Genomic DNA, 14598 nt, shown 5'->3' on the forward strand with positions numbered 1-14598 from the left:
GCAGTAGCCCTGGGTGCCCCACAGGTCCGCCTTTCCCTCCCCTGCACCCTGGAGGCCCAGCTGCCCCAACCCTCCCACCCCTGCCTCCCCAACAGGCCGGCCACCCCTGAGTGAGAAGGTTACAGGTCCTGAGCCCAGGGCCCTCTAGAGACTCCTCCGGGTTGGAGTGCGACTTCCTGCCTCACCCTTCAGAGCTTGCAGTCCACTTAAAACCAAAACCAAAAGGTTTACCACGTGGTTTCCAGTACTCAGGAGATTTGCCATCAAGGGTGTTTGTGTTCTCAGAAGAACTGGGTCAGCCCACCTATCGAGGGAGATGGGGACGGGGACGCTGCCACCACCCCCACCCTTGCCCCACCGGTCACCTGGCATCCCAGGGCCTGTGCTGAAGGCACCCATGCGTCTGTCTCCAGAGCAGCATGCGCGAGCTGGTGGAGTCCGGTCGCTATGACACACGGGAGGACTTCTCCGTGGTGCTGCAGCCCTTCTTCCACAGCATTCAGCTTCCTGTCCTGGCGGTATGCTCACTGCCCACCCTGCCAGGGCTCCCAAAGGGAAGAGGAAGTTCAAGGCAGAAATGCCAAGTGCCTCTGTGAGAGTGGAAACAAACGGGGTAGACCCAGGCAGGTCTCCAGCTGCTGGGCTGGGGGGCGCAGCATCCTTGAACGTCAGAGCTGCGTTCCCAGAGGCAGTCCGCTGTGAGATGTGCTCCTGACCACTCATAGCAGCTTCCACTTTACTGAGCACCTACTATGTGCCGGGCACTGTGCATCCCATACATAAAATCTGCACAGCCACCCTTTTGAGGTGAGCTTTGTCATCCCCACACACCAGAGGCTCAGAGACGTGAAATGTCCTTCCTAAAATCATACAGGAAATAAGGAACAGAGAGGCAAGATTTGAACACGTCTGACTCCAGACAGTTCTCTTTCTGCCCCCTACACACTGCTGCAGCCACAAAGGAGAGTGGTGTTTCCGCCTGGCCACACTGTCCACCTGCCACTTCCACTCTGAGCAGAAAAGCTCTGGACATGGACAAGGATGGGCCTCAGCTGTGTCCACCTGGACCTCCACCCCAAAGGCCTCACCTACCTGGAGGGAAGCCGGAAGAAGCTTTGAGCACCTAGGCTTTGCCCAGGCCTGCCCAAGGCTTGGCCCTCCTTTCCCCACCGAGACTGCTGGGAGCAGCTGGCCAAGGGCTGGGACGTAGTGTATCCCAGCTGGCCGGCCAAGGCTTCCCCAGGGCCTACGCTTTCAGTCCCTCCACCATAGCACGAGTTACATAAATGTGCCTAAAAACAAACGTAGCACTTTAAAAATTAAGGGTGGGGAATTGTGGGGCCAGAAAGAAGGTTGGGGGCCCTGTAGGAAGCCAAAGGCTGGGAGTACCCCGAGGGGGCGGAGGGTGTTGAGAGGTCAACCCCAGGGGTCAGACCACCGAGCTGAGGCCTGCTTTCCACCCTCTGCACTGGTGGGAACTTAAGGACATCTGTTTCTCTCCTTCAGGATGGTCACCTGGATATGTCCTTCTTCGCCCCAGACTGCCTCCACCCAAGTCAGAAATTCCACTCCCAGCTCTCCAGAGCCCTTTGGGTCAATATGGTAAAATAAGCAGGGTGCCCAGGTTCTCTGGGGTTCGAGTCTAGAGCAAAGCGCCAGCCCTCTGTGGAATCAGTCTTGTTCTTGGAAGCAAGGTGCAGCGGAGTGGGGGCTGGCGCATGTGTAGATGTCTATAAGCATTTAAAACATGGAGTCCTTGAGGTTTCTGAATCAACTGCATCCTCTCCCTTGGGCTTTGAACTGTGATGAGGGATTCTTGCCATGAATGCAAGGCAGAACCCTCCCATGTATTCAATATTTTCTCTCTGCCAGCAACTGTGCTAGGCAGTTAAAGCCATGTTGTCTCATTAAAGCTGCTCAACAGCCCTGCCAAAGAAGTCTTATGGGTTTATGAGGAAATGAATCTGACAGAAGCTAAGTGACTTGCCCAATATCCCACAGCTGGGGACTGATAGAGCCAGGAGTGGAGGCCCAGCCGCCCTGAAATCCAGTTCTGAGCTCTCCCCACTGCAGGATGCACTGCGGGGGGATGCCCCCTCCAGAAGAAACAAATGAGAACACCCGTGTCTCTCTCTTCCTTCCCAATCAGCTTGAACCGCCAGGAAGGAAAACTGATACCCTGGACCTGACGGTGGATATACCCCTCTCCTGCCCCACTCAGGTAATAAGGAGGAGGAGCTGCCTTGCTGTCCTCCAGAAGCCCAGAGCTCAGACCCTGCCCTCTCCCCTTCACCCCCCATCTCCCTCCCTTTATCCCCCACCCCAGCTTTTCTGTTGCCCATCTTGCCCCTTGGATGGACTTTGGAGGATGGAAGTGGATGAGAATGGGGAAGAAGAGTGCGCAGAAGCACTTATTTATTTGGAAAGGGTAGTCCCAGGTAGGAGAGGAGGCCTGGTCCCGGCAGAGGGAGAAGACTGGGTGAGAGATGAGGATTCTTGAGAAACGAAGTTACGAAGCCGAGAGGATGGCAGGACCACACCTCTCAGCAGGGACAGGTGGGACAGACGGGAAGCTCTGACTGCAGACTGGAGGCTAGGAGAAGCTGCGGCTCATGGTCGTGGTCGTGGTAGTGGAGCCTGGATCAGGAGGTCCAGCAGGGAGAGGGTCAAAGAGCAAAGCCCTGGAGCCATTGAGGGGAGGGGCAGGTAGGACTGGCCTTGTGATGACTGGGGTGAGGCTCAGCCAGGGGCTCCTTTTGAGGAGGAAAGTGTAAGTGGTTGTGTTAAACCTGATTTCAGGCCTGGGGGTGGGGCAGGTACACGTTCCCATTGCCTTCAGCTCCCTTTTCTGCCCCTTGTCTTACGGCTTTTTAACCAAATAAGGTTGAGATCAGGGAGCCCTCAGCGGTAATAAAAGCAGGGTGGCCTGGCCCAGTCTGGGAGGCTCTCCCACCTCCTGGCTGAGCAGGGAGTGGACCTGCAGCTCCCCGGCTGTCTGCCAGGGCTCCAGAGGGGGTGGGCACCCGTGCTTGGACCCGTGTCCTCTGTCTGCTGCCTCCCTTTCCCCAGGCTCAGGCCCAGGCTCAGCTTTGTGCACCTTTAGCCTCATCAGGAGAGCAAGAGCTGTGGGAAGAAGGGACACAAAAGTGAAGGCAGTGGCAGCAGAGGGCTCAGATGCTGGGTCCGGTGCTTGGAGCGAGGAGATAGTCAAGTGATGGAACAGTCAGTGCAGCCTGGGTGCGTCCAGTCCAGATGGTCAGATGCTGGCACAGGGGGTGGGGCAGGGTCCTGGAGGGCCCACCGTGCCAGGTGTAAACCCTGTAATTGCTGGATCCTAAGCATGTCCAGCAGGTTCTAGGGGAGGGGCCAGGCAACCCTGGTAGTAGAGGCATGTGAGGACTCAGAGCAGAGGCTGTAAACCATACAGGGGGCAACCTTCAACATTTCACCAACCCACATGGCCATACTGAACATCAGCCATGGAAAACCCTCTCCAATCTGCCAGTTGCCCTTTCACTAGATAGGTAAAATTAACAACAACACATTCCAGGAAACCGTCACTTGCTCACCCTCCCTGCAAATATCTATTAAGTACCAGATTGGAGCCTAGGCACTGGGTTAGGTAGAGCCCTGTCACCGTGGGCCTCAAGGTGGCCTGTGCCATTCCTTGCCCCAGACCAGGCAAGGAGCCCCCAAAATCTACTTCACCCAGAATCTCAAGGCGCAGTCAGCTCCGCTCCTCCTTCTGGACAGAGCCTGACTGAGCCACCGGTGAACAGAGGAGAGCAAATCCAGCCTCCTAGAACTGCAGAAGCCCAGCCTGGGAGAAGTGTTGCCAGGCAACCCCAGAGCCCATTCCAAAAGAATCCATCTGTTGGCCAGCCCGACTTCACCGCGCCAGGCAACGTAGAATTCTGCGTTCCTCAGGTCCCATCTGCTCCCTCCCGTGTGCCTTGGAGCTATATAAAAGTCCACCAGCATCTCAGTGTGAGCTGACAGGGGCCAGGCAGCATGTATTTTAATCCTAGCTGTGTCTAAACATAGAGGCAACAGGCAGGACCCAGTGAGGAGGAGGGGGCCGAGATGAATGCAGCCCCCTCCCCGCTCCTCCCCCAGCCCCAGTCAGCTGCAAGCGCCTTGTGCCCCGCCAGGTTGGGCACTTAGCAGCACTCTGTGGCTTGCTGTTAGACATTCAGGTGGGACACATGATTTCACAGCCAACTTTTGATTTGTCTCTGTGGACCGTGACTATTGTCCCCTTCTGGTCTTCATCACCTCTCTGCCCCCTCCTTCCCTAGCTCAGGGCAGCTGGCTTGGCTTTCCCTCAGGCTTGGAAGAGAGCTCTTAGTTTTCTTGCCCTCTCGAAGCATTTGTCAGAGTTAGCCACCTCCTCCATGAAATTCATTCCTCCCTGCATTCACGGATGCAAAACCACCTTGATCGGTCTGTTTTTCCAGTTGCTGCCCTCTGTCATCTATTTTAATGACCCTCCTTCCTTTCTCCCAGCCTCCAAAATGTGGCCCTTCTCTAGCTTTCATGTCTCAGGCTGATTCTCTTTTCACTTTCTCCACACTCGGAGGTTTGTCCATTTCCAGGGTTTCCTGTTAAATTTCTTTGCCTAGGATCCCCAAGCTGTGTCTTCACTTCTTCCTTCTTTCCCAGACTTCTTCCTTCTTTCCCAGACTGTATTTCTAACCCTTAAGAGATCTTTGCCCCCAGATGCCCTCCATGGTGTGAGGTTGCCCAGAAGTCAGGTTAAATGTATGATCAGGGGACCAGCAAAATGGAGGAACCAGAGGGAGACACAGAGAGACAGAGAAAAACTGAAATAATTTCAAGTGACATTTCATCCAGCCTTTTGTGAAAAAGCCGAGGTTTGTTGGATTCCTGGACACTTACTTGATTGTTTAGCAGTGTTTCTATTCGGAATTACATGTGGGGGACTCTTTTCTTTAGAATGCATTGGACTTCTAAATCTCTCAGTCCTGCCCTGCCCCCACCATCATCTCAACCTCAACAAACATTCATTCAAAAAATAATTGTTGAGTAAGAATGCCAAAACAGGAATGAAAAATTTGTCTTCCCAAACTCTCCGATCCTTAGGACTTCCTGTCTCTGTCAGCGCTGCTGTGGTTGTCACCGTTCCGCAGGTGTGAAACATCAGGCACACTGTCTGATAGGATTCTTCCTAGTGCTGTTCCAGTGCCTCCCCCTTCCTAGTGCCATGGCCACCACCCCAGTGCGGGTCCTCATCACATTATGTGTTAAAGGCTATCTGCTCCTTCCCATCATAAAGCAACAGCGAATTATATAACCTTAGGGTCTCAGTGGGGAGGGCCTTGGAGTCCTGTTGATGCAGTCTCTCATATAATAACTGAATTATTCTATCTCATCCCTCCCAAGGCAAGTAGAGGCTATGGCCTTTACTGACACTTCCACACTCTCAAGGCAGTACTTTTCGAACAGCCAAGTGGCTACCTGTTAACAAGCTGTGAAATCAGCCTATTAGGTCATGTTTGGGTTGGGCTGATGGGATAGGATGGGATGGGATGGGATGGGATGATGGGATGATGGGATGATAGGATGGGATGGGATGATAGGATGGGACAGGACAGGACGATGGGATGGGAGGATGGGATGACAAGATGGGAGGCACAGAAACGTCAGAGGGTATTCCACGTAGTACTGCTATGTCCTCCTCTGTTTTACCAGTACCGGCTTTCTCTGAGTCTTCTCCTTAGTTCCCTCAACCATTTATGGCAGACAAGTGTTCCAAACATGCCGCAGGTAGTAGTATGTCTGCCTGGAACACGCCCCCCCTGAAGTTGGTGCCCAGGCCTGACGGTGCACACCTGGTTGGGTCCGAGCAGCACAGAGCAGAAGAAAACCACCTCTCATTCACTGTGGAACTTTACACCTAGTAACACAGCCGAGAGGAGCATGACCTTTTCCTGCAGCCCCTGACTCACGTTGCTGGCTCGTGTCAGGGCAGGCCACCCCGTCTTTGCACGGCTATAACTAGGGCACTTCCTCGTGCTGGCGTTCAGTCGGCTTCACTTTCTACTTACTGCTGCTACGAACCCAGCCTAGGAGAGCTAATCAGACTAAAGGGAATCCCTCTTCCCTCTGCTCAGCTCCAGGCCGTTAAACCACTCTGACTCATGCACGCACAATGCGGTCAATGGACCTGTTCTCATCATTCCTGCTCTGGTCTCATTCCCCACCACATTCCAGCACCTCTGACCCCTTAGTTCCATCTCCCCTCTCTGTCCCCTCCCTCAACCCTTGGACCACATAATCAAACAGACTCTCCAGTTTGACTTCCAGCAAGTCCAGAAGAACAGGGGAAGCCTTTGCCCTCTGGTTTCTGCCTTTGCTTGCCACTCTGGGACTAGCTTCAGCCCCCAGGCCCTCTGCCCAGCCAGGACTCCCATGAAGTGGGTGGAGAACAATCATTAGTGACCCACCTCCCACCGAGGCTTGTCTTTGAGGATCACACATCCCCAGCTCTTGCAACTGTTCCTCAGCAATTACTGCACTTTCTGGACACACTATGCTTTGATGCTTCACTGCCTAATGCTTCTCGTGTTCTCTGACTGGGTTGTAAGCCTCTGGATCCTCTCCTCATCCTGGCACCTAGAACAGTGCTCTGAACACATGGGGTGCTCCACAGAGGTGGGTCAGCTCTTTATTGGGTGCTCCCAGGTGGCCCTCATCTGATGGTGAATGCTCGGGGGACACTGAATAACATGAGCTGGAGACAAGCTTGGTTAGCCATGGTGAACTGCCACTATGAGCTCTCTCTTGCCTTGTACTGTGGCAGACGGTCCAGGGCACACTTCCTCCTTGGCTGAGTGCGCCAGTGGCCCAGGTTTCAATTAGGAATGCCAAGACTCAGAAGGAAGGATTGACGTGTAGCACCCCAGGGAGCCAGGGTCTGTGCTGAGGGCCAGGAGTTTTGTGCAGGTAGGTTCCATCCTCCAAGGGGACTGCTGAGTCTTTCTCTTCCTCTTTCGTTGGCCTGACCCCCGTGTGAGGAATGGACCCAGGCCATTCCAATCACGAAGGCCTGCCCAGCTCTGCACTCACTACCTGGAACAGGTGCCTTCTCTACCCTGCGCCTCGGTAGAGCGGAGCGATCAGGGGTTGCCGACTCGGATACAGTGCCAGGCAGGAACACGATCCCATGAACAGGATCAAGTCTGGGACAAGACGAGGTGGTAGGGCCAGATCTGAAGGGCATGCACCCCTCCTAAAGGTACTGAGTCGTCTTCCTCTCTCCTCCCCCTTCTCCTCCTCCTCTTTTTTAAATGCCATTCAGGCCAAAATAAAGCAGAACAGAACAAAACATCTCCTGGCTAGGTTCATCCCATGGGCAGTCAGCTTTCAACCCCTGGACCAGATCTCCAATGCCCTCTTCTCCAGCTTTCTGGTTCTTCCCACTCTTTCCATAGTATTCCCAAATTATCAGACCGTGGCCCTTCTACTCCAGCCAGCACATCTTGAGAAGGTGTTGACAGCTCTGGGCCATTTAGTGTTGCCTGATCTCCATCTTATAAACTTGTTCTTGCTTCACTATCAGTTTTACATTTTCTTATAACCTGCTTTCCTCCACCATTTCTTCTTTGTCCACTTCCATCTTTGTTCTTTGATTAACTCATCACCAGGCACTGAATAGACTTGGATTCTTGACTGGGCTTGTATGACACTGATAGTGAGATAAATGGGTGAGCAGGATGGGAAAAAAACATGACCCAAATATGGAAACCAATCCACAGGGGGTGAGACACAGAATTAAAAGGAGGCAATAATAATAATAATAGCAACAGATGTTAAAATATATTGATCACTGTAACATTTTGTGGAGAAGAAAAAAATACTATAATATGACTCTCCTGCCAGAGAAATTACAAAGGGAAGAAAATCATTCTGAGGGAAGTGTTCAGTTGTCAGGGTGAAAACAAAAGCACAGAACCCCGAATAGAACATGTGTGGAACCCTTTTTAGACATTTTCTTGTGCATCCTTTGCTGAAGCTGTTATGTAAAACCCTCTTGGGGGGGTGAATGAAATTCTATTTATATAGTTCTTTCTATTTAAATGCAGAAGATTAGCATTAAATAAGTCTAGAGGGCAGGGTTGTTAGTACTTAATGTTTCCTAAGCAGTCTTCAGGGCTGTCAGATAACCTCTCCCTCTGTTTTCTCTCACAGAATGAGCCCTTCCTGAGAACCCCCCGGAACAGTAACTACACGTACCCCACTGAGCCAGCCACGGAGGTAACCCCTGAAGCACGTCTCCCTCTTGGGGATAAACCGCTTCCACCTCCCAGCAACACGGGGTGTCGTGTGGCTTTCAGAGAGTTAGCTTAAGCAGAAATGTACCCTACTTACATGCTGGAAATTGGAATGTGAAAAAAGGATTCCTGAACCACACAGTCCCAGGATTGTCCTAACATGTTCTCAAGTGCTTACTTGACGTCAGCGACCAACTAGAGGAAGTACAATTTTCTTTGACCTTTGCACAGACATTGTCTCTGATTAGGCAGCTCAACCTTTCAAGAAGGGAGGAGGGGGAGGCAGTGGGTATGATGCACCATCAATTTCCTGTAAGGTGGAAACCGGGTGGGAAGAACCTCAGTTCCAGGGGCTGAGCCCAACAGGAAGCTGACACATAGCCACGTGGGTCTCCAGGGCTTGTTGGGTTCAAGTCAGTCAATCCAGCTCTGAGGATTCAGGGCCCATGGCTTTAGGGATGGTTACTCCAAAGATGGCCTCGAGGATCCTGGACCACACTAGCCTCACAGGACAGGTCTGGTCCAGACCACATCTGTCAGCCACCAGGATGGGGGCTCAACCACCAGTGTCAGTTGAGCACCTATGGTTTGTTTTGTATTGTGCTAGGGGCCAGAGGGCATTCAGAGAAATATCAGACATGGTTCTGCCCTTGGGAGTTAGAAGTTATTCCATCCTGGGCACCTACTATGTGCCAGGCACTGTTTTGGGAAGCCAGAGCAGTAGACCAGACAGACGCATCCCACCCCTCATGTGTTACCGAACTCAGGTTTGACTGCTCACCACTCGAAAGCCAGTATTTGAGGGGCAAGTGTTGGTAGGAAAGGAAAGGCTTTTTTATGTTGGAGGCTGACAACGAGGGGAGAAGGTGTACTCATGTCCAACTCCCCACTGCTGATCAGGGGAGTTTTGAGGTGTATATGTGGAGGGAGGGGGCTATGTGCAGAGCAGCAGTCAGCTCTGACAGTCATCTTGACGTTGGTCATGCAGTGGTCTGATCAGCACCATCTTGATCATTTTAAGAACAGGTAACCTTCAGTTCCAGGGTCAGTTTGTTCCCATTTCTTTGAGGCCAGTTCTTGGAATTGTGGCACCTTATGTTATGGCTACAGTCTGGACATCATGCTAAGTTCTTCCACCTGGTAGGGGTTTCAATATCTACAAAACAGCTCAAAGGATATGGTTCAGAATATTATTTATAGTCCTTGAGGAGGAACTAACGGTCCTTGACTTTGCTTGATGACTAAACTGTTATTTTGTCCTGTTTGACTGCTTTCCCTTTGTTTCTGCATTTTCTCATTTCTCTGATTAAATTAATTCTTTAAAGATTTCCTCCAGACAAGAGACAGGTGGAGGACATGGTGGGGGTGGGGGGTCCTGTCCTGGGAAGGTCCCACAGGGTCTTGCTCCATTACACCTGGAGTTTACAGTCTCCTGGAGGAGGCATCCAGTAGACAGCTAAGCATGACCATTTCAGATAGTGATGACAGCTCTGAGGAAGGTGACGCAGGAAAGTGGGATGGGCAAGAGAGGGTGGCACATTCTGATGAGCCATGCAGGCCACACCTGTCTGAGGAGGGGAGATTTGAGCTGGGACATGTATGAGGAAAAGCCGCCAGCCATCTGGAGAGCCAGCAACAGAGGCCCAGGCAAGACCAGGGAGCACAAATGCTCAGAAGCGGGACTGACTTGAGTGCATTTGAGGAGAGAAGGAAGGCAGCATGGCGGCAGGCATGTGAATAAGGTGGAGAGTGGGAGCACGAGACCAGAGGTGGTGTCAAGGGCCACCTTGAACATACAGAACCTGAATCCCTAAGTAAGAAAGATGGACTTCTGGGGGGACCCAGGTGGGAGGCTATTGGAGGTTCTAGGAGAAGGTAACATAATCTGTGTCATATTTTTAAAAGATCTCCCTGACTAGTGTGGAGAATGGATTGAGGAACAGCAAGAATGATGGAAGAAAGACCTTTTAGAAGCCAGCTGAAGCACTGAGACTCACTCACATGAAATTATGGATGAAATGTTAGCTGCTAAGCTCTGGGGCATGAGCTCACGTGGAACCTCTTATTAAAGGCATCCACACCCATGTCCTTTGGGAGGCCACCTGTAGCATGACTTCACTGTTCTCTCCCCTGCTCTGGGATGACTGCGGGCCCCATTTAAGAGCATAGATAACTCAAGATGGGAAAGACCGTGAGTGTGCACACGCGTGCCCACGCGTTACGTGCTTTGTGCATAGAAATAGACAGACACCCATTTCCTCCTCTCTAGTTTCTCTCTCGCTCCATCCACACCTCACAGCTCTTCACCTCACATGATCCCCTGCAGTGGCATAGTTCTAGCCTCCACCATGAATTCCTTAGCTAGTTCTTCTTGGGCTGAAGCTACCCTTCCTGCCCAGTGAATGTCAAGTGATGTGTCTTTCCTCCCGTTGATTTAGAACTGGGGCAGTGACCTCCTGTGTGCTGAGTGGGATCCTTCCAACAGTGTCCCTACATCAGGTGAGTGAAGACACAATCATCCCCTTCAATCAAGGGCCTTGCTAAGCATCAGGTTGGCGGGAGACCCTAAAAACACACCTTGGAGGCTTGAGCAGGTCTTGCTGACTCCCATGCAACGCAGACCCAGATCCCAGGCAGCCCATGACAGGCTGGCCTGCAAACAAGCCTCTGCTGGGTGCCCAGGTTCTCCACAAGCCACACTTGTCACCTCTACTTTGTCTCAGTAGCAGCCCCCACCCCCCTCCAGCCTCCCTGTCTGGTGAGGTAGGTTCAGTCAGGATTGGGGTCCTCTCTGCCTATGCTCATGACCCTGCCGCTGGAGGTTTCCTGGACCACTCTAGTGTGAGCTGAGCTCCTCTCAGGATGCACAAGAGCCATCAAGTCCATTGCCTTCGGTGCCTTGGTTGCTCCGAATGGATGGGAGAGGCAGAGTTCTTAAGGCCTTAGGCTGGAAATAAGTGTAATGGGGACCTGTGGGGTGAGGGCAGAATCTCAGGCTCCTAACCATGTTTATAGTTTAAAAGGAAGACTTCCGCTGACCACCAACGTTTTTTGCCTGTCTCCCTAGTCCATGAGCTTCGACCCGCGGATATCAAAGTGGTGGCCGCCCTGGGTGACTCGCTGACTGTGAGTACTTTGCTGAGCCAGGCATGAGAACCTCAGCACCCAGCCAGGCCCTGTGCAGAATCAGCTCTTCCTCCTCATTGGCTCTGTGTTCAGCATTTAGCTGACACTGTTGAGGACATACCTGTATCTGGCACTGAAATACAGCCGGGCAGCTGTGGGACATCACCAGGGCAATCTAGAATGCCCTGCCCTCTACCCTTCCACAGCCTGGCTCAGATGCCACCTCTTCCATGAGCCCTCCTCTCCATCCCCAGAAAGCAGCTGCCCATCCTTCCTCCCCCACTGTTCCCAAGCAGTTCACCTGTGTGTGTTAAGGTTCTGACCCAGGTCTGCCTGCCTCTACCAGGGAACTCATCTCCATCACCCAGACTCCCAGGGCAGTGGTTCTTACTCACACACTGCCCAGTATCCCCTCACCCCATTTAAAGATGTGTTCTTGGGGGCAGAGGGAGCCCAGTTCCTGCACACAGCACAGTTTCGCTAAAGGAATTGTATTGGCCAACAGTTCAGCTATTGCTGTGTGTGAGACACTCTGCTAGCAATTCTGAGAAAAAGGAAGTGTAAGACATAGTCTTAACCCTCTAGGAACTTGTCCATCTAGGAAAAGAAGAAATTTACACAGAAGGAGATGCATAATCATAGAGGTGACGAACAGGACTTCTGAAATTGGGTATTCGTTCCTGTAAAAAAAACAACCTCCCCATATGTGTGTGAGTGTGTTTTAATTTGGGTGTGAACATGGGGAAAGCTGCGGAAGGATGTACACCAGGCTCTTAACCATTAATTGGCTCTGGTGGTGTGTAAATGTGGACCAGGGGTCAGAAGAGTATGTTGAATCTGTGTGCAGGAGGCAACATGATTGAGGTTAAGATAGGGGTACAGTATTAATTTTTAAGTCTTTGTATCATTTCACTAGCTATGGTGAACATGGATTACTTTTGCAAGTCTCAAAGAGGATTTTCTCTTTTTTTAAGAGAGGGCATTTAGAGAAAGCTTTATGGAGGAGGTGGCCACTGACAAAGGTCTTAGAGAATGAATCAGAGAGTTAAGGACTGGAAAGAGGAGTTCGGCGCTCCTGGAGGGGATGCTGTGGCTGGTGATAGGCTGGTCCAGGGCCCTCATGCTTCACATCGACTTGCTTAGACCTGGAGGTTTGTGTGGACAGGAAAGGAGAGGGCGAATGAGGACAGGAAATTGGAAACCAGATCACGGAGAGCTCAGCTCAGTGGGGAAGGGGTTTGTCTTTGACCCTGTGGATTAGGGAGACCTGCCGAAAAGTCAGAGTTGGGGGAGACATGAAGGAACAGGTGTGCAGGAAGAGCAGGCAGGCAGCCTGATGAGAAGGGAGGAGATGCTGGAGACTGGGGTTGGGTAAGAGGCCAGAGCTGTCCCTGGTGAGGGGTAGGAGTCTCACCTGAGGAATATGGTATAGGGAATATGAAGGAAGAGATGGGTGCCAGAGAGGCTGGGCAGGAGGAATCTTGTTCTTCCATGACTTGGTTACTGGTTGTGTGTAGAGGACTGGAGAATCAAAATGAATCAGAGATTAAGTGGCCTGGAGAAAAGCTGGTACCAAGTTCAGAAAAGGTAAATCCAGGTCCCAGCTGCTACACCAGGGCAAGAGGGGCCCTCCCCAGTGCCCCCAGCCTGCACCTGAGCCCAGCTCAGTTCTGGAGCCTTCTCTTTGCCTTTCAGACAGCAGTGGGAGCCCGACCCAGCAATGCCAGTGACCTCCTCACATCCTGGAGGGGCCTCTCCTGGAGGTGAGAGTGTTCTCCATTCATTCTCTGTTGATGACACTCCCCCAAAGAGGCGTGGGTGGTGTGTTTCCCCTGTCACCCCTCTGGAGACAAGGCCGGGTACCCATGGCCCGGTGCTGAGATGCAAAGAGATGCCCTGGTACTCATGCTAGACCTAAGAGTGATGGGAAACCTGCTCCAGGGTAGACTCTCTGGTTCTGACTCAGAAATAGGATGACCTGTGGTTTTAACAAATGTGCTTTCTCTTCCCCAGCATTGGAGGGGATGGCAACTTGGAGACCATCACCACACTGCCTAGTAAGTAGCAACACAGAGAAGCACCATTACTGTGGCCATAACAACCCCTCACGGAGGCCAGGGCCCTCCCTCTGGGCAAGGGAAGAGAGGGTTGTCTGTAAGGAGGGAAGGCAGCCAGCCCTGAAAAGACCCAGAAGCATCCCACCCCACACCTGAGCCCCAACCCTGCACGTCCATCTCCCTCTCACCTGTGCTGTCTGCTCCCTCCCTCTCCAAAGACATTCTGAAGAAGTTCAACCCTAAAATCCTCGGCTTCTCCACTGGCACACAGGAGGAGACGGCGGGGCTGAATGTAGCAGTGGAAGGGGCCAGAGCTTGGTGAGTAGATGTGGGTACCGGAGGGAAAGAGGAGGGCAAGGCTAAGAGATCAGGGAAAAGAGAAGAGTGGTGTCTGGGAGCCTGGTCCCTAGACAGGCAGGAGTAGCTGCGGTGCACAGAGCACTTCCGTGTGCCTAGCCCTTAGCTGCCCCCTCACATGGATGGTCTCCTGTAATCCTCACAGCTGTTGAGATGGGTACTGGCATGATGACCCATCGAGGAGGAGGTGGGCACCGACAAAGGTCTTCGAGAATGAATCAGAGAGTTAAGGACTAGAAAGGAGAGAGTCTGGCTCTCCTGGAGGGGATGGAGTGGCTGGTGGTAGGCCAATCCAGGGCCCTCATGCTTCACATCAACTTGCTTAGACCTGAAGGTTTGTGTGGACAGGAAAGGAGGGGGCGAACGAGGACAGGAAATTGGAAACCAGATCATGGTGAGCTCAACACATTGGGGAAGGGGTTTGTCTTTGACCCTGTGGATTAGGGAGACCTGCCGAAAAGTCAGAGTCGGGGGAGACATGAAGAAACAGGTGTGCTTGGAAGAGCGAGCGAGCAGCCTGATGAGAAGGGAGCTGGGTACTAGCATGAGGCTTAGACCGTTTCCTGAATGGCCCAAGGTTATCAGAGCAAGTGGTCAGAGGAGCCGGGATCAGACCAGGCTGAATCAGAGCCTTCGCTCTGCCCACTGCCCTGTAACCGCCTCTCAGGGCAGCAGGAGGAAGCACTCGAGGGTGGTGGACAGGAAGCACGTGGCCCAGGGCCAGGGCGCCGTCCAGCTGACTCCAGCCGACCTCCCCGCCCAGT

General features: G+C 52.5%; 1 protein-coding gene and 1 long non-coding RNA gene across 22 annotated transcripts in view; one reads left to right on the forward strand and one right to left on the reverse strand.

Annotated features, from left to right (window-relative positions):
• The window catches only part of PLB1 (phospholipase B1), a 169512-nt gene that overhangs the window by 137660 nt on the left and 17254 nt on the right, over window positions 1-14598 (forward strand). For all 6 annotated transcript variants that reach the window (XM_032497269.1, XM_032497271.1, XM_032497272.1 and 3 more), the window contains 9 exons: window positions 414-518; window positions 1507-1602; window positions 2150-2221; window positions 8212-8277; window positions 10733-10793; window positions 11362-11420; window positions 13116-13183; window positions 13434-13477; window positions 13696-13795. In XM_032497269.1, coding sequence (XP_032353160.1) covers window positions 414-518; window positions 1507-1602; window positions 2150-2221; window positions 8212-8277; window positions 10733-10793; window positions 11362-11420; window positions 13116-13183; window positions 13434-13477; window positions 13696-13795 — 671 coding nt within the window. The remainder of the gene's footprint in view (window positions 1-413; window positions 519-1506; window positions 1603-2149; window positions 2222-8211; window positions 8278-10732; window positions 10794-11361; window positions 11421-13115; window positions 13184-13433; window positions 13478-13695; window positions 13796-14598) is intronic.
• The window catches only part of LOC106730263, a 135283-nt gene that overhangs the window by 11959 nt on the left and 108726 nt on the right, over window positions 1-14598 (reverse strand). For 14 of the 16 annotated variants that reach the window (XR_004326198.1, XR_004326199.1, XR_004326200.1 and 11 more), the window contains one exon: window positions 366-590. The exons of the other annotated variants lie outside the window; for them this stretch is intronic. This is a non-coding gene — a long non-coding RNA (uncharacterized LOC106730263). The remainder of the gene's footprint in view (window positions 1-365; window positions 591-14598) is intronic. 16 annotated transcript variants of the gene reach the window in all.

The sequence above is a fragment of the Camelus ferus genome, chromosome 15 (assembly GCF_009834535.1).
Source record: "Camelus ferus isolate YT-003-E chromosome 15, BCGSAC_Cfer_1.0, whole genome shotgun sequence".
NCBI lineage: Eukaryota > Metazoa > Chordata > Mammalia > Artiodactyla > Camelidae > Camelus > Camelus ferus.